General features: G+C 39.1%; 1 protein-coding gene across 1 annotated transcript in view; it reads right to left on the reverse strand.

The window, feature by feature from the left end:
* The window catches only part of LOC138078041 (disintegrin and metalloproteinase domain-containing protein 5-like), a 103,622-nt gene extending 90,227 nt beyond the window's left edge, over nucleotides 1-13,395 (reverse strand). Inside the window, exons 1-6 of the mRNA XM_068970508.1 lie at nucleotides 13,250-13,395; nucleotides 12,375-12,549; nucleotides 10,723-10,788; nucleotides 5,185-5,256; nucleotides 4,542-4,705; nucleotides 3,612-3,693 (exon numbers count right to left, since the gene is read on the reverse strand). Of these exons, the coding sequence (XP_068826609.1) occupies nucleotides 3,612-3,693; nucleotides 4,542-4,705; nucleotides 5,185-5,256; nucleotides 10,723-10,788; nucleotides 12,375-12,549; nucleotides 13,250-13,395 (705 nt within the window). The remainder of the gene's footprint in view (nucleotides 1-3,611; nucleotides 3,694-4,541; nucleotides 4,706-5,184; nucleotides 5,257-10,722; nucleotides 10,789-12,374; nucleotides 12,550-13,249) is intronic.
* Between the last annotated feature and the right edge of the window lie 6,891 nt (nucleotides 13,396-20,286).

A 20,286-nucleotide genomic window follows, 5' to 3' on the forward strand; every position in this document is an offset into this window, starting at 1 on the left:
GGGCAATGAGACAAGGAAAAAAGACATTCAAAATGGGAAAACAACAAGTAAAACTGTCACTATTGCCAAATTACAAGATATTATACAAATAAAATCTTAAAACTACACATACACACACACACACACACACATACACACACACACACACATACACACACACACACACACAAAATCCTGTTAGAACTAATACATTAATTTAGTAGTTTCTAGACACACAGTCAAAATAAGAAAGTCTGTTGTGTTTCTAGACATTAATAATACATTATAAGTAAAATAAATTAAGTAAACACTCCCATTTACAACCGTATTAAAAAGAACAAAATATAATCAAGGATATGAATTATACACTGAAAACTGTTAGACAATGAGGAAAGAAACTGCTGCTGTTGCTGCTGCTGCTAAGTCGCTTCAGCCATGTCCAACTCTGTGCAACCCCATAGACGGCAGCCTACTAGGCTCCCCTGTCCCTGGGATTCTCCAGGCAAGAACACTGGAGTGGGTTGCCATTTCCTTCTCCAATGCATGAAAGTGAAAAGTGAAAGTGAAGTCGCTCAGTCCTGTCCGACTCTTAGTGACCCCATGGACTGCAGCCTACTAGGCTCCTCCATCCATGAGACTTTCCAGGCAAGAGTACTGGAGTGGGTTGCCATTGCCTTCTCCAGAAAGAAACTGAGAAAGACACAAATAAATGAAAAGGTATTCCATGTTCATGGAATTAATATTGTTAAGAATTATTGTTAAGAATTAATATTGTTAAAATGTCCATTTTACACAAGGCCATCTACAGGTTCAGTGCAACCTCTATCAAAATTCTAACAACAATTTTCACCAAAATAAAACAATCCTAAAATTTGAATGGTAGACAAATGACCCCAAATAATTGAAGAAATCTTAAGAACAACGAATAAAGCTGGAGGTATCATGTTTCCTGATTTCAAACTATATTACGAAGCTGTAGTGATCAAAACAGTATTAAATTCTGTAACTATTTGTGATGATAGATGTTAACTAGATTTTTGTGGTTATCATTTTGCAATATATACAAATAACAAATCACTATGTTTTACACCTGAAACTAATATTAATGTATGTCAGTTAAGCCTGAATAAGAAATTTATACAATATGGTACGCCCAGTTCAGTTCAGTCGCTCAGTCGTGTCCGACTCTTTGCGACCCCATAAATCACAGCACGCCAGGCCTCCCTGTCCATCACCAACTCCCGGAGTTCACCCAAACTCATGTCCATCAAGTCGGTGATGCCATCCAGCCATCTCATCCTTGGTCGTCCCCTTCTCCTCCTGCCTCCAATCCCTCCCAGCATCAAAGTCTTTTCCAATGAGTCAACTCTTCACATGAGGTGGCCAAAGTATTGGAGCTTCAGCTTTAGCATCATTCCTTCCAAAGAACACCCAGGACTGATGTCCTTTAGAATGGACTGGTTGGATCTCCTTGCAGTCCAAGGGACTCTCAAGAGTCTTCTCCAACACCACAGTTCAAAAGCATCAATTCTTCGGCACTCAGCTTTCTTCACAGTCCAACTTTCACATCCATACATGACCACTGGAAAAACCATAGCCTTGACTAGACAGACCTTTGTTGGCAAAGTAGTGTCTCTGCTTTTCAATATGCTATCTAGGTTGGTCATAACTTTCCTTCCAAGGAGTAAGCGTCTTTTAATTTCATGGCTGCAATCACCATCTGCAGTGATTTTGGAGCCCCAAAAAATAAAGTCCGACACTGTCTCCACTGTCTCCCCATCTATTTGCCATGAAGTGATGGGACAAGATGCCATGATCTTAGTTTCCTCAATGTTGAGCTTTAAGCCAACTTCTTCACTCTCCTCTTTCACTTTCATCAAGAGGCTTTTTAGTTCCTCTTCACTTTCTGCCATAAGGGTGGTCCAAAGATCAATGGAACAAAGTAAAGAGTCCCTTAGACTGCAAGGAGATCAAACCAGTCACTCTTAAAGGAAATCAATCCTGAATATTCATTGGAAGGACTGATGCTGAAGCTGAAACTCCAATACTCTGGCCAGCTGATGTGAAGAGCCAACTCATTAGAAAAGACCTGATGCTGGGCAAGATTGAAGGGAGGAGGAGAAGGGGACAACAGAGGATGAGATGGTTGGATGGCATCACCAAGTCAATGGACATGAGTTTGAGCAAGCTCCAGGAGATGGTGAAGGACAGGGAAGCCTGGCATGCTGCAGTCCATAAGGTCGCAAAGAGTTGGACATAACTCAGCCACTGACAACAACAACCACTGCATCAAAAATAATAAAATACTTAGCAATAAATCCACCTAAAGAGACAAAAGACCTGTACTCAGAAAACTAAAAATGCTGAGAAAAGAAATCAAAGATGACATAAACAGATGAAAAGATATAACATGCTGTTAGATTGGAATACTCAATATTGTCAAATGATTATAATACCCAAGCAGTCTACAGATTTGATACAATTGTTATCAAATTTCCAACAGCATTTTCCACAGAACTATAATAATAAATTATACAATTTCTATGGAAGTACATAAGACCCTGAATAGCAATCTTGAGAAAGAAAAAGTGGAGTTGCAGGAATCAGGCTCCCTGACTTCATACTATAGAAAAAAAAAAAAGCTATAGTAGTCAAAATAGCATGGCACTGGCACAAAAACAGAAATATTGGCCTTTCCTCAGGCTTTGGGTGAAAGGGGACCAAGAGCAAGGACTGAGAATAAAAACAAACTCCTAGGAAATACCTGATTCTTCTTTAGCTATGGTAATAAATAAGCTCCAGAACTGGCTTTAGATTTATCTAATCAATCAATATGTCTTTTATAATTGTGGTAGCAAGTACATACCAGTACAGATTTTAAATCTGTTTTGTGGATGGCAGTTTGAATCACTGTACATGCTACTAAAAGTCAACTAAATATATAAGTATAAAAATCACAGTGTAGCCTTACTTTTCTGGAGCACTGTAATTAGCTCCTTTTGCTACTTTTTATATAGCTTGCTGCAAAAGGGATAAAACCCAACAGAAAACAGCAGATTATGAATATCTGATGACTGTTCCCTCCAGCAACAGCCTGCTTCCTCTAAACACATAACAAAGAATTGAATACAGTAATAAAAGTTACCCTGAAATAGAAAAATAATCAATGTCACTTAATTTTAAAAAGCACATGAATGTACACAAATTATTAATTTTGAAGAAAATTATTTTATTTGATATTTTGATATTTATTTGATATTTTTTCTTATTGATATTTCTGGTCATTAATTTTGAGGAAAATATGTTTAATAACATTAAAATAGCATTGATTCTATAATAAATGTTGATGCAAGCATACCACTACTCAAAACAAACAGACTTACAAAGGCCAAATGCTTTTTAAAACAATAAATTATAATCTGTTCAGTTAGTAAATATTCTTATTTTTAAAGAAATTATATAGTTTAATTTTAATTATTTTAATTATTTAATTATAATTATTATCCTAATTAGTAATAATAATACTATTAAAGGATGAACAAACTTAGCAGTATATATACTCATGCATTGAAATATTTAGGAAATTTTGGAACATGAGAATAATCAGAGCCAACTTGTTAGTAATTACATACCAGAGCAACTCCTCCAACAGCGAGCTTACCACATATTTCTCCAGGAACTGTGACTCCTATAAAAGTAGGATTTTTCTTGAAGCTAAAAAATAACAATTTTCTTTATAATTACCTTTCAATAGTATTATTAATAATTTTTACAGCATTATTTAACAAATATGATATCCTAAGTACCACACTACACTGAATTTTACTATTTGAATATTTTTGTCTTGAACTTTCAATGATAAGAATGTTTCAATACATATCTGTAATCGCTCAATCTGATAACTATCCAGAATAATAAGAAGTATGAAGCATGATAATTTATGCAAAACACCATTGACTAATGCTTATCATTTTATGCAGTTTCCCTCTACATTTATGACCCTAAAAATTCAATTTTCTGTAACCTCTTCATTTATCTTTTCACTAAACATATTACTAAGTATATTACTATTACTAAGTATAAATGAGTTTTCTCTGCATTAGAATCTAGATATTATGTGATGAGAAAATAAAATCACAAAAATTAATCAGATGAGAGGAAAGAATGTAGAGATAACAGGTAGTAAAAGTTTATAAGCCAAGAGAAGTAAAAAAAAAAATTATGTCACTCATAATTAACCTCCTTTAGTTATTTCAATACTTTTATGTAACTTTGCTTTTTTCAGGTAATTTTATGTTGGATGATACAAGTTTTTAAGTATTATTTCATATTAGCTACTTTAGGACAAAGATTTTAACCTACATTTTTCCCTCATCCTATGAAAGAAAGTGAAGTCGCTCAGTCATGTCCGACTCTTTGCGACCCATGGACTGTAGCCTATGGTGTCTACCAAATTTACAGAACTCAGTATACATTAAGTAAATGTTTATTTTTCATAATTAATATGTAAAATCATTTGAGGTTATTTCTTTATTTATGGAAATATGAGATACTATACTCACGCAAATAAGTATGCAGTATGATGAATTTGGGAGGTAAATTCATACTTCCAGTTTAAAAATTGATATAAAACATTATGAGGAGGTCCTTCAGTAGAAATTTTATTTTTATCTGACCAAATCTCTATGGAAGATATTCTAATAGTAAGTTTTAACTGGATAAACATCTAAATGGAGAAAATAAATGAAAATTTTTATATAAATTTGAACATTGTATTAAATTTTTGTAAAGGTATATTTAAGACATTTAATTCAGTATTTTTAATGTGGAAACTCTTCAAAAGTATGGCAAAATATTACATGCTGCTGCTAAGTGGCTTCAGTCATATCTAACTCTGTGCCACCCCATAGACGGCAGCCAACCAGGCTCCCCTGTCCCTGGGATTCTCCAGGCAAGAACACTGGAGTGGGTTGCCATTTCCTTCTCCAACGTATGAAAGTGAAAAGTGAAAGTCAAGTCGCTCAGTAGTGTCTGACGCTTCACAACCCCATGGACTGCAGCCTACCAGGCTCCTCTGCCCATGGGATTTTCCAGGCAAGAATACTGGAGCAGGGTGTCATTGCCTTCTCTGAAATATTACATACATCAATTCATATTATCTATATTTTTACAAAATAAAATTTAAAAATAGTTTAAATAACTTACAGCGTTAATAAGGCCAATGATCTGAATAATCTTCTGTGTTACAGTGTTTATATCAGAGCCCATGTAATCAAACTGAAAAAGATACATTATCATTTAAAAATAATGGATACTATTAATATACCACACATGTACAATATGCTACATACTAAAGTAGCCAGAGACTTCCCTGGTGGCTCAGACGGTGAAGCTTCTGTCTACAAGGTGGGAGACCTGGGCTGGATCCCTGGGTTGGGAAGATTCCCTGGAGAAGGAAACCAGCTGACGCACTAAGTGCAGGTGGCTGCACTGGCTGGTGCACTAAGGGAGGCCAAGAGGAGCCACCCCGCATCCGAGTTCACGGGCGGTGGCCAGGAGGAGTAACCCCACGTCCAAGGAGCGGTGGCTGCATGGGTGCAGGAGGGCCAAGAGGAGCCATTCCACGTTGAAGGTCAGGAAGGGCAGCAGTGAGGAGATACTCCTCATCCAAGGTAAGGAGCAGCGGCTGCGCTTTGCTGGAGCAGCCATGAAGATGATACCCCACACCCAAGGTAAGAAACCCAAGTAAGATGGTAGGTGTTGCAAGAGGGCATCAGAGGGCAGACACACTGAAACCATACTCACAGAAAACTAGTCAATCTAATCACACTAGGACCACAGCCTTGTCTAACTCAATAAAATTAAGCCATGCCCACGGGGCAACCCAAGACGGGCATGTTGTGGTGGAGAAGTCTGACAGAATGTGGTCCACTGGAGAAGGGAATGGCAAACCACATCAGTATTCTTGCTTTGAGAACCCCATGAACAGTATGATAAGGCAAAATGATAGGATACTGAAAGAGGAACTCCCCAGGTCAGTAGGTGCCCAATATGCTACTGGAGATCAGTGGAGAAATAACTCCAGAAAGAATGACGGGATGGAGCCAAAGCAAAAACAATACCCAGCTGTGGATGTGACTGGTGATAGAAGCAAGGTCCGATGCAGTAAAGATCAATATTGCATAGGAACCTGGAATATCAGGTCCATCACTCAAGGCATTTTGGAAGTGGTCAAACAAGAGATGGCAAGGGTGAACGTCGACATTCTAGGAATCAGTGAACTAAAATGGACTGGAATGGGTGAATTTAACTCAGATGACCATTATATCTACTACTGTGGGCAGGAATCCCTCCGAAGAAATGGAGTAGCCATCATGGTCAACAAAAGAGTCTGAAATGCAGTACTTGGATGTAATCTCAAAAACGACAGAATGATCTCTGTTTGTCTCCAAGACAAACCATTCAATATCACGGTAATCCAAGTCTATGCCCCAACCAGTAATGCTGAAGAAGCTGAAGTTGAACGGTTCTATGAAGACCTACAAGACCTTTTAGAAATAACACCCAAAAAAGATGTCCTTTTCATTACAGGGGACTGGAATGCAAAAGTAGGAAGTCAAGAAACACCTGGAGTAACAGGCAAATTTGGCCTTGGAATGTGGAATGAAGCAGGGCAAAGACTAATAGAGTTTTGCCAAGAAAATGCACTGGTCATAGCAAACACCCTCTTCCAACAACACAAGAGAAAACTCTACACATGGACATCACCAGATGGTCAACACCAAAATCAGATTGATTATATTCTTTGCAGCCAAAGATGGAGAAGCTCAATACAGTCAACAAAAACAAGACCAGAAGCTGATTGTGGCTCAGATCATGAACTCCTTATTACCAAATTCAGACTGAAATTGAAGAAAGTAGGGAAAACCGCTAGACCATTCAGGTATGACCTAAATCGAATCCCTTATGATTATACAGTGGAAGTGAGAAATAGATTTAAGGGCCTAGATCTGATAGATAGAATGAGTGATGAACTATGGAATGAGGTTCATGACATTGTACAGGAGACAGGGATCAAGACCATCCCCATGGAAAAGAAATGCAAAAAAGCAAAATGGCTGTCTGGGGAGGCCTTACAAATAGCTGTAAAAAGAAGAGAAGCAAAAAGCAATGGAGAAAAGAAAAGATATAAGCATCTGAATGCCGAGTTCCAAAGAATACCAAGGGAACATTTCATGCAAAGATGGGCTCAATAAAGGACAAAATGGCATGGACCTAATAGAAGCAGAAGATATTAAGAAGAGGTGGCAAGAATACACAGAAGAACTGTACAAAAAAGATCTTCATGACCCAGATAATCATGATGGTGTGATCACTCACCTAGAGCCAGACATCCTGGAATGTGAAGTCAAGTGAGCCTTAGAAAGCATTATTACAAACAAAGCTAGTGGAGGTGATGGAATTCCAGGTGAGTTATTTCAAATCCTGAAAGATGATGCTGTGAAAGTGCTGCACTCAATATGCCAGCCAATTTGGAAAACTCAGCAGTGGCCACAGGACTGGAAAAGGTCAGTTTTCATTCCAATCCCAAGGAAGGCAATGCCAAAGAATGCTCAAACTGCCACACAATTGCACTCATCTCACATGCTAGTAAAGTACTGCTCAAAATTCTCCAAGCCAGACTTCAGCAATACGTGAGCCATGAACTTCCTGATGGTCAAGCTGGTTTTAGAAAAGGCAGAGGAACCAGAGATCAAATTGCCAACATCCACTAGATCATGGAAAAAGCAAGAGAGTTCCAGAAAAACATCTATTTCTGCTTTATTGACTATGCCAAAGCCTTTGACTGTGTGGATCACAATCGACTGTGGAAGATTCTGAGAGAGATGGGAATACCAGACCACCTGACCTGCCTCTTGAGAAATCTGTATGCAGGTGAGGAAGCAACAGTTAGAACTGGACATGGAACAACAGACTGGTTCCAAATAGGAAAAGGAGTACATCAAGGCTGTATGTTGTCACCCTGCTTATTTAACTTCTATGCAGAGTACATCATGAGAAACGCTGGACTGAAAGAAACACAAGCTGGAATCAAGATTGCCTGGAGAGATATCAATACCCTCAGATATGCAGATGACACCACCCTTACGGTAGAAAGTGAAGAAGAACTAAAAGGCTTTTACTCTTGATGAAAGTGAAGGAGGAGATTGAAGAAGTTGGCTTAAAGCTCAACATTCAGAAAACGAAGATCATGGCATCCGGTCCCATCACTTCATGGGAAATAGATGGGGAAACAGTGGAAACAGTGTCAGACTTTATTTTTGGGGGGCTCCAAAATCACTGCAGATGGTGACTGCAGCCATGAAGTTAAAAGATGCTGACTCCTTGGAAGGAAAGTTATGACCAACCTAGACAGCATATTCAAAAGCAGAGACATTACTTTGCCGCCTAAGGTCCATCTAGTCAAGGCTATGGTTTTTCCAGTAGTCATGTATGGATGTGAGAGTTGGACTGTGAAGAAGGCTGAGCACCGAAGTATTGATGCTTTTGAAGTGTGGTGTTGGAGAAGACTCTTGAGAGTCCCTTGGACTGCAAGGAGATCCAGCCAGTCCATTCTGAAGGAGATCAGCCCTGGGATTTCTTTGGAAGGAATGATGCTAAAGCTGAAGCTCCAGTACTTTGGCCACCTCATGCGAAGAGTTGACTCATTGGAAAAGACTCTGATGCTGGGAGGGATTGGAGGCAGGAGGAGAAGGGGACGACCAAGGATGAGATGGCTGGATGGCATCACAGATTCGATGGACGTGAGTCTAAGTGAACTCTGGGAGATGGTGATGGACAGGGAGGCCTGGCGTACTGCGATTCATGGGGTCGCAAAGAGTCGGACACGACTGAGTGACTGAACTGGACTGAGGGATCAAACTTGGGTCTCCTGCATTGCAGGCAGATTATTTACTGTCTGAACCACCAGAGAAGCCCACAACATTAAATAGCTAATAACTATAGTTTTTCTTTTCTGCCTTGAAAAATTACTCAAAATTGTACTTAATTTTTAAGTTGTATTAATTTTCCCTTACCTCTTTTATTCCCTATTGTTTTAATATATTATGATAGAGTTTTTGCAAATTGATTTTTACTTTTACAAAACTATTGGTATTTTCCCTGTGACCAAGAGATGACTACATTTGCATGTATTTTCTATATAATCTATAGACATTTCAGTGTATGTTTTTGGTATCCATTAATGGACTTCCCAGGTAGCGCTAGTGGTAAAGAACCTGCCTGTCAATGCAAGAGATGCAAGAGATGCAGGTTTGATCCCCGAGTCAGGAAGATCCCCTGGAGGAGGGCATGGCAGCCCACTCCAGTATTCTTGCCAGGAGAATCCCACAGACAAAGGAAGTTGGTGGGCTACAATCCAGGGGTTGTAGCTCCTGCAGCTCAATTCCAGAAAAATAAACTACCCAATGAAAAAATGGGCCAAAGAACTAAACAGACATTTCTCCAAAAAAGACATACAGATGGCTAACAAACACGAAAAGATGCTCAACATCACTCATTATCAGAGAAATGCAAATCAAAACACAACGAGGTACCATCTCATGCCAGTCAGAATGGCTGCGATCCAAAAGTCTACAAGCAATAAATGCTGGAGAGGGTGTGGAGAAAAGGGAACCCTCTTACACTGTTGGTGGGAATGCAAACTAGTACAGCCACTATGGAGAACAGTGTGGAGATTCCTTAAAAAACTGCAAATAGAACTGCCTAATGACCCAGCAATCCCACTGCTGGGCATACACACTGAGGAAACCAGAACTGAAAGAGACACATGTACCCCAGTGTTCATCACAGCATTGTTTATAATAGCCAGGACAGGGAAGCAACCTAGATGTCCATCAGCAGAAGAATGGATAAGAAAGCTGTGCTACATATACACAATGGGGTATTATTCAGCCATTAAAAAGAATACATTTGAATCAGTTCTAATGAGGTGGATGAAACTGGAGCCTATTATACAGAGTGAAGTAAGCCAGAAAGAAAAACACCAATACAGTATGCTGCTGCTAAGTCACTTCAGTCGTGTCCAACTCTGTGTGACCCCATAGAACACAGCCCATCAGGCTCCACCGTCCCTGGGATTTCCAGGCAAGAACACTGGAGTGGGTTGCCATTTCCTTCTCCAGTGTATGAAAGTGAAAAGTGAAAGTGAAGTCACTCAGTCATGTCTGACTCTTAGCGACCCCATGGACTACAGCCTACCAGACTCCTCTGTCTATGGGATTTTCCAGGCAAGAGTATTGGAGTGGGGTGCCATTGCCTTCTCAACCAATACAGTATACTAATGCATATATATGGAATTTAGAAATATGGTAACGATAACCCTGTATGCAAGACAGCAAAAGAGACACAGATGTATAGAACAGTCTTTTGGACTCTGTGGGAGAGGGCAAGGGTGGGATGATTTGGGAGAATGGCATTGAAACAGTATAATGTTATATGTGAAACGAATCGCCAGTCCAGGTTCGATGCATGATACAGGATGCTCAGGGATGGTGCACTGGGATGACCCAGAGGGATGGTAGGTGGAGGGAAATGGGAGAGGGGTTCAGGATGGGGAACACGTGTACACCTGTGGCAGATTCATGTTGATGTATGGCAAAACCAATACAACATTGTAAAGCAATTCGCCTCCGATTAAAATAAGTAAATTTATACTAAAAAAAAAAAAAAGAAAAAACTTACCAGATTTTTATCCACAACAATATACATATCAATGTATCGGGAGAATAATTTGGTATGGCCAGATCTCTGAAAAACACATAACATGAGTCCTGAGAAATTTCCCAAAGTGTACGTTCTATTGAAATTATGTTCAGAGATAAACTGAGAGACATGTTGCTACTGATTATATATTAAGGTGATTTTTAAATACAAATTTTAGGTACTATTCAGAAAATTTCAGTCCAAAATATGCCTGTGGTTAATAAGAATTTTCAGTGAGAGTCAGTGCTATATATAATACTCAGGCATAATTTGATTTTTACAATAACTGATATTAGAAATATTAAGTTTGCTGCTAAGTCACTTCAGTCATGTCCGACTCTGTGCGACCCCATAGACGGCAGCCCAAAAGACTCCCCCGTCCCTGGGATTCTCCAGGCAAGAACATGAGTGGGTTGCCATTTCCTTCTCCAATACATGAAAGTGAAAAGTGAAAGTGAAGTTGCTCAGTCGTGTCCAACCCTCAGCAATAAGTTTATATCATACAATTTTCCTTTCCTTGTGTGCTCATTCAGTGTTGTTCAACTCTTTGTGACCTCATGGACTGTAGCTTGTCAGACTCCTCTGTCCATAGGATTATCCAAAGAGGAATACTGTAGTGGGTTGCCATTCCTTCTCCAGGGGATCTTCCCAACCCATGGATCAAACCCATGTCTCCTTTGTCTCCTACATTGGCAGGCAGATTCTTTACCACTGGGCCACCAGGGAAGCCTTCCTTCCCTTAGCCTTGTGATCATTTTCATAGTAATCTTTCATGTGGACAGATTTTTTGCTATCAATTATTAGAAACTACTTTTGACAAATCATGGTTTAGAAAAATATTACCTAAGTTTACAATCACTGACTGTTCACTGGAGCCAGGAATGTTATTTATGGCAGCTTACAGGTCGGAATGACGCTAAAGCTGAAACTCCAGTACTTTGGCCACCTCATGTGAAGAGTCGACTCACTGGAAAAGACTCTGATGCTGGGAGGGATTGGGGGCAGGAGGAGAAGGAGACAACAGAGGATGAGATGGCTGGATGGCATCACTGACTCGATGGATGTGAATCTGAGTGAACTCCAGGAGTTGGTGATGGACAGGGAGGCCTGGTGTGCTGCAATTCATGGGGTTGCAAAGAGTCGGACACGACTGAGCGACTGAACTGAACTGAACTGAACAGGTTTTTGTGGAGGAAGAATTCATCAGTTTGCTGTACACGTACGTTATGCAAGCCACTAACTATTATTATTCATTCCTGAATTCTCACATAACAAAGACTCATTTAGAAATTCAGATCACATATTCACTCAAATTACCAGAATAATTCAGGAAAAGGAGGAATTTATACTAATTATCCAAATGTCCACATATGAAAATTAGCTTTTCGGTTTATTTAATCTTATATTCACATATCTGTTTCCAAAACCAATTACCTAAGTTTTTGCTAAACTTTCATCTAACAAGAAGCATAACAAAAAATTTCATTCAGCATCCATCTGAAAAGTCATGAAATGCCATCATGAAAAAGTAAAATAAACTTAAAATTTACAAGTCACAAAATTTTGCTCTGAAAGTATTTTTCATTTTATAAAATTACACAGAATATATATAATAAGGAGTCCACACTTACTTCTGAACTTTTTCTGACTTTATACGGTGATCTCTCATAGCTGTAAGTGTCATTTTCCAGTAACAGAGGGATAGCACTTACATCATTTTTTTCTTCATAAATCATGTGCACAAATCCTGATATAGACTCAACTGGTTCAAGTGCATATGAGATGTTTTTAAACTGCAGTGTTCCCCTGAATGGTAAAATAATCAAAACAAATGTGAAATTATTCTACTGGAACTGTAATTCTAATAGAAATGTTGGCCAAAAAACAATTTTTTTTTTTACATTTAAAGTCACCTTGGTTTTTCTATTTCTCTCTTTATTCTTTGAGGTATTGTTCTAGAACTGGACAGTAATAACACAGTATATGTCTGGCTTTTTATTACAAATATTCCAATAGAAATAATGCTTGGGGCTGGTGCATGGGGATCACCCACAGAGATGTTATGGGGAGGGAGGTGGGAGGGGGTTTCATGTTTGGGAACACATGTAAGAATTAAAGATTTTAAAATTTAATAAAAAAAAAAAAAAGAAACCAGTTTTAGTGGCATGCATCTGTCAACTTAAAAAAATGCACGAGAGAGCTGCAAGGAAAGTTTTATTTGGGAGTAAAACAAGGACTGCAGCCTGGATGATCATATTTCAGATAGTTCTAACTGTTCCAAAGAGGTAGCAGGGAAGGAGAGTTTATATGTGATTTTTGTGAAGGTGGTGTACATGCGATCAAGCACGTATTTTTTGTAGAAAGTTTCTGCTAGTCTCATGAAGCTTCTGGTAGTCACAGGAAATAGTCATTACCATAAAGGATTTTATTACTTTTCTAGCTATGAAGAAATACAAAAATTGGGCTCATAAAATCAGCTACTGAGAATATCTAACTACCTGAAGACCTGTTCTGCCGGTTTTCACAGAGCACAGAGTGCCGCATTTCTGCTCTCAACCCTAAACTCCACTCCTTCAGGGGGTGCAAATTCAGCAGGAGCATGCGATTTAACCCTTGTTGAGGTCGATGGCAAGTGCCCGTACGCAGGCACATCTACACGCATCTATGACACATGTATGTGCTTGAACAGGTTAACACTTCTACCTAGGGTGTTGCTGTCCTAACCAAGACTGTAGCCACAGGCACTCTTTTCCTTAGTTTAGGTTCCTTTCTTCTCTTTGAAATCCCTATATCTCCCCTGACACTTCATGTTCTAAATCATTTGTGTGGCTGAGTTAAAGGTACTATTTGCCTGAGAATGACTGTGAGCAGAGCCAAAGTATCGGTCAGACTCAGGCATTCTGCACTGACAATCATTCTAGAAAATTAAGACACCTGTAAAAACATGAAGAATTTGAGAAAACTAGTATGGAGAGACCCAATCAACACTACCTATACTCAAGATTGCTCAAAGCCTCAAGCAGCATAGCCTGTTAGAATCAACATACAGACTCCCATCTGGAATGGACACTGCCAGGGTGACTAACTTTATTTTATCAGTAATTCTGGTTCACGCCATAGGAAATTGAAATAATAAAGGTGACTGTAGAACTAGAAAAAGTACTGGAGGATAAATATTACAGTTTAGCAAGATCTAATACTGGCAAAAGGAGTATCTCTAAATAGGCTACAACCTGAGTCCTGAACAAATGTTGAGTGATACAAGAGAATTTGGAAAACCTGCAACATATCCATGATAATTGCAATCCATCTGAGGAAAAAAAAAAAAAGTTAACTTCTTTTTTAAACAGACATTCCAGATACCTTATTTGCATTTTTTACTTTCACTACCTTAGTACTTTAATATGAATGGCCATGACCCAGTGAGTTGTGCCAGGCAGAAATAAGAACTAGTCCAGGTTATTTAATTTCACTGAATGTGTGAAATAACATTCTAGTAATTTCATAATATTTATATTTTAAGGAAAATTCAGAATAAGAAATCTATAACAAAGAAACCTAAGTCTTACCTGAGATGACAAAGGCTGATGATGTTGGATGTCATTTTTGTCATAAAAATAAACAACAGAAGCTGAAGATAAAAATGACCTAGGCAGAAATCAAAAAAACATGGTCATGTTGTAAACAGAAAACATAGAAAAATTATTCTTCATAATACAAATTTTCTTTTTAAAGGAGGAATTTAAAGTAGTGCCAATTATCTTGGCATATCCTATTGCCCACATACTGGTCATTTAAATAAGTTTGGGGCAGAGGGAGGTATTTTAACTACAGTGACATAATAAAAAATGCATGACAATGAATAGCCCAAACTGCTAGAAATATCAAACAGTGAAATAAGACAGGTCTCAATTTTCAGCGTAGAACTTTCAAATCCCTGTCATTATTGCTCATTAATTCTAGATTTTAAACTTGAATCTCAAAATTAAAATGTTGGGTTAGGCTAAAATTTTGAAAGATTTTCTTAGCATCACTACAAAATTCACATTCACTAACCTTCAGTTCAGTTCATTTCAGTTCAGTTCAGTCGCTTAGTCGTGTCCAACTCTTTGCGACCCCATGAATTGCAGCATTCCAGGCCTCCCTGTCCATCACCAACTCCCAGAGTTCATCCAGACTCATGTCCATCAAGTCAGTGATGCCATCCAGCCATCTCATCCTCTGTCGTCCCCTTCTCCTCCTACCCTCAATCCTTCCCAGCATCAGTTACAGCATCGGACCTTGCTTCTATCACCAGTCACATTCACAGCTGGGTATTGTTTTTGCTTTGGCTCCATCCCATCATTCTTTCTGGAGTTATTTCTCCACTGATCTCCAGTAGTATGTTGGGCACCTACTGACCTGGGGAGTTCCTCCTTCAGTATTCTATCATTTTGCCTTTTCATACTGTTCATGGGGTTCTCAAGGTAAGAATACTGAAATGGTTTGCCATTCCCTTCTCCAGGGGACCACATTCTGTCAGACCTCTCCACCATGACCCACCCGTCTTGGGTGGCCCCACGGGCATGGCTTAGTTTCATTGAGTTAGACAAGGCTGTGGTCCATGTGATTAGATTGACTAGTTTTCTGTGATTATGGTTTCAGTGTGTCTGCCCTCTGATGCCCTCTGGCAACACCTACCATCTTACTGGGGTTTCTCTTACCTTGGACGTGGGAAATCTCTTCACGGCTGCTCCAGCAAAGTGCAGCCACTGCTCCTTGTCTTGGACGAGGGGTATCTCCTCACCTCTGCCCCTCATGACCTTGAACGTAGAATAGCTCCTCTAGGCCCTCCTGCGCCCTCACAGCCACAGATCCTAACCTTAACTAGCCTTAACTGTGGTGTTGGAGAAGATTCTTGAGAGTCCCCTGGACTTCAAGGAGATCAAACCAGTCAATTCTAAAGAAAATCAGTCCTGACATTGGAAGGACTGATGCTGAAGCTGAAACTCCAATACTTTGCTCACCTGATGTGAAGAACTGACCCATTGGAAAAGACCCTGATGCTGGGAAAGACTGAAGGCAGGAGGACAAGGGGACGACAGAGGATGACATGGTTGGATGGCATCACTGACTTGATGGATATGAGTTTGAGCAAGCTCCAGGAGTTGGTGATGGACAGGGAAAGCTGGCATGCTGCAGTCCATGGGGTCACAGAGTCAGATACGACTGAGCAACTGAACTGAACTGAACTGAACCTTAACTGAGTACCAAGTTTTTCTCAATAACCCTGCTCAGAATTTCTTTCATTCTCCTCAGTAATTATACAAAAACTTGGCATCATTCCTGTCAATCATCTCGGTAACTTCCATGTCACCTCACTGTCAGATCCCCTGTACCCATCCTCACTCCTTATCTTTGAGAATGATTGCTTCTTTTGTTCAAAGCAAACCCTCACACCTGTACTATGCATCTTATTCTGTGCTATGTATTGAAGATACGTCACTTTATTAGTACTGTAACTTCAAGCTCTTCCTTGCTACTGTTTTTATCTTAATACTATTGAAAAGTTTACTGTCAAGTCATTATCATCCTGAATAACTGTTCCTCAGCCCTGTGTCTTTCTCTTGCTATTCCCTACATATTTTCAATTCTCAACAGATTTTATCAAAAGAGTAGTCTACACACAGTTTCTTCACTTTGTCAATTGTTACTCACCCTTAACTCCTCTAGAAAAGACCATAACCACCAGAATGTCAAATCCAAAAGACAATTTTAAAGTAATCATTGCACTGGACTTCTGGTATCATTTTTAAAACTGTGGCCACTTGGTCTATTCACTTAATTTACATCACACATCACTCATGCTTCTCTTCCTACCTCCTTGACTGTTCTAGCTTGATCTCTTTTGGCAGAACCAAAAATAGAAACACTGGTCTTTCCCAAGATTCCATCTTTAGCCACCTGTATATTTGTGAGCACTCTGTAAGTTCGCATTTTTTTAAATTACTGCTAAATCTATATTGCCAATCTCTCCTTAGAGATTCAAATTCCTATATTTGTATACCTAATGAAAAAAAAAGCCACTTGAATATCTTACAAGCAATGCAAACCAAAGTCACCCCTCAGATAAATATCTCCTTCATTAATACCCCTCATTTTATTACACTATAACCCACCAATTTTCTTAAGCAACAACTAAATTATCCAAAATTCCTCCTTGTTTCCCAATCATCCTACCAAATCTGTCAAGATCTACTGAATTTTTCTTTCCAGTGCCATGATCATTCTTCAAGCTACTATCATCATGCACTTAAACTATTATATAATTAGACATTCCAATTCCATTTTTATCCCCTCAAAAACAGCCTATGAGACTCAATGGACCTATATAAGTATGTGCTTAAAAATATTTATGGCTTCTAATATCCTTACCATGGTATTATAGATCTTCTACAATCTGGCTCCTGCCCACTTTTCCAAAATCTTTTACTTTTATCCTCAAAAAAATATGTCATTCAATCATTCTCACACTGAATTTCTGCACACCACAAAATCTACTCTGTATCAACCTGCAGATGATTTCTTCAAAACAGAATACCCCCCAAAACTACCCCACTTCTTTTAGAACTAAGTATCTTTCTTCAAGTCATCTCTTTGCAAAAAGCCTTCCCTGATTTCCAAAGAATACTATCTACACATTTATCACAATATTGCATTATAAAACACTTCTTCATTTACATCTTTATTACAAATTATTTAATTAAGACTACTTGTTTCATTGCCTTTTGTGTGCTTAGGACTTAACCCAAAAACTGACACACAATAGGTATCAAATGTATACACATATCTAATAAACATTTGAATTAAAATGATTCTATGCATAATCACTTTTTTAAATCAATACACCAAAATATAAAAATTTTAAAAGATAAAATAATTACTTACTGCTTTGTGAGATGGACAAAATATGGATTTCCTCCTATTGTAATGACGTAAGCCACCTGTACATGAGCATCCAAAAAAAATCAATAATAACACTTACAAAAATTATGCTAAATAATGTTTTTTCTAAGTTATCCTTTTGAGATTGACAAAATTAATAATAATGCATAATTATTATATGTGCTTCCATTGCCATGCGGATATTAAAATCTTCAGAATTCTGAATTGAGAACTAGGTGGTAGCATTCCCACATGCCTGCATCCACCATCACTCACACATCTGAGGAATAAGCTTGCTGATAATCATCTCTAGTCTAAGACACACACCACCAACTCACCATGCCCAAGGTCAATGCCAAGATGCCCACCTCACTTGAGAGAAACCATTTCTTGCTCACTCCCAGCCCTCCTAGAAAGTAAATTTTCCTGTTCATTGGAAGAGACAGTTCTAAAAGACAGAACTACAAGAAATGTACTACACCCATGGCAAGATGACACAATAAGCACCACTGCACTTTGCTTACCGAATGCAAGCAATGAAATTACTCTGGAAGAGAATGTAGGAGAGAACAGAGGAAGATCACAGACATGTCTATTTATTAAATAAATAGGATGAAAATAAAGGGGAAAAACAACAACAAAATTAGGATGCAATTAACAAGAAATCTACAAAAGCGACGGGAAGAAAAAATTCCAAAAAGACATCATCCAGAGCTTCTACAAACTTTCACACACAAATTCAACTGTTTGGGTTCAATTGTTTTCTCCCTCCAGCCAAATTTACATGTGAATTCCGAACTTTAGAATGTGACCTTATTCAGAGACAAGGCCTTTACAGAGGTAATCAAGTTAAGGAGAAGCCATTAGTGTGGCCCTGAAAGAAGAGAAGAGAAAAGCAACTGAGAAAAGGAAAGATATAAGCATCTGAATGCAGAGTTCCAAAGCATAGCACGAAGAGATAAGAAAATCTTCTTCAGCGATCAATGCAAAGAAATACAGGAAAACAACAGAATGGGAAAGACTAGAGATCTCTTCAAGAAAATTAGAGATACCAAGGAAACATTTCATGCAAAGATGGGCTCGATAAAGGACAGACATGGCATGGACCTAACAGAAGCAGAAGATAATTAAGAAGAGGTGGGAAGAATACACAGAAGAACTGTACAAAAAGGATCTTCACCACCTGGATAATCAAGATAGTGTGATCACTCATCTAGAGCCAGACATCCTGGAATGTGGTCAAGTGGGCCTTAGAAAGCATCACTACAAACAAAGCTAGTGGAGGTGATGGAATGCCAGTTGAGCTATTTCAAATCCTGAAAGATGATGCTGTCAAAGTGCTGCACTCAATATGCCAACAAATTTGGAAAACTCAACAGTGGCCACAGGACCAGAAAAGGTCCGTTTTCATTCCAATCCCAAAGAAATGCAATGCCAAAGAATGCTCAAACTACTGCACAATTGCACTCATCTCACATGCTAGTAAAGTAATGCTCAAAATTCTCCAAGCCAGGCTTCAGCAATACGTGAACCATGAACTTCCAGATGTTCAAGCTGGTTCTAGAAAAGGCAGAGGAACCAGAGATCAAACTGCCAACATCCGCTGGATCATGGAAAAAGCAAGAGAGTTCCGGAAAAACATCTACTTCTGCTTTATTGACTATGCCAAAGCCTTTGATTGTGTGGATCACAATCAACTGTGGAAAACTCTGAAAGAGATGGGAATACCAGACCACCTGACCTGCCTCGTGAGAAATCTGTATGCAGGTCAGGAAGCAACAGTTAGAACTGGACATGGAACAACAGACTGGTTCCAAATCGGGAAAGGAGTACGTCAAGGCTGTATATTGTCACCCTGCTTATTTACTTATATGCAGAGGACATCATGAGAAACGCTGGACTGGAAGAAACACAAGCTGGAATCAAGATTGCCCGGAGAAATATCAATAACCACAGATATGCAGATGACACCACCCTTATGGCAGAAAGTGAAGAGGAACTAAAAAGCCTCTTGATGAAAGTGAAAGAGGAGATTGAAGAAGTTGGCTTAAAGCTCAACATTCAGAAAACGAAGATCATGGCATCTGGTCCCATCACTTCATGGGAAATAGATGGGGAAACAGTGGAAACAGTGGCTGACTTTATTTTTTGGGGCTCCAAAATCACTGCAGATGGTGACTGCAGCCATGAAATTAAAAGACGCTTACTCCTTGGAAGAAAAGTTATGACCAACCTAGATAGCATATTCAAAAGCAGAGACATTACTTTGCTGACTAAGGTCCGTCTAGTCAAGGCTATGATTTTTCCAGTAGTCATGTATGGATGTGAGAGTTGGACTGTGAAGAAGGCTGAGTGTGAAGAATTGATGCTTTTGAACTGTGGTGTTGGAGAAGACTCTTGAGAGTCCCTTGGACTCAAAGGAGATCCAACCAGTCCATTCTTAAGGAGATCAGCCCTGGGATTTCTTTGGAAGGAATGATGCTAAAGCTGAAGCTCCAGTACTTTGGCCACCTCATGTGAAGAGTTGACTCATTGGAAAAGACTTTGATGCTGGGAGGGATTGGGGGCAGGAGGAGAAGGGGACGACAGAGGATGAGATGGCTGGATGGCATCACTGAC

This window comes from Capricornis sumatraensis, chromosome 4 (assembly GCF_032405125.1).
Source record: "Capricornis sumatraensis isolate serow.1 chromosome 4, serow.2, whole genome shotgun sequence".
Taxonomy (NCBI): domain Eukaryota; kingdom Metazoa; phylum Chordata; class Mammalia; order Artiodactyla; family Bovidae; genus Capricornis; species Capricornis sumatraensis.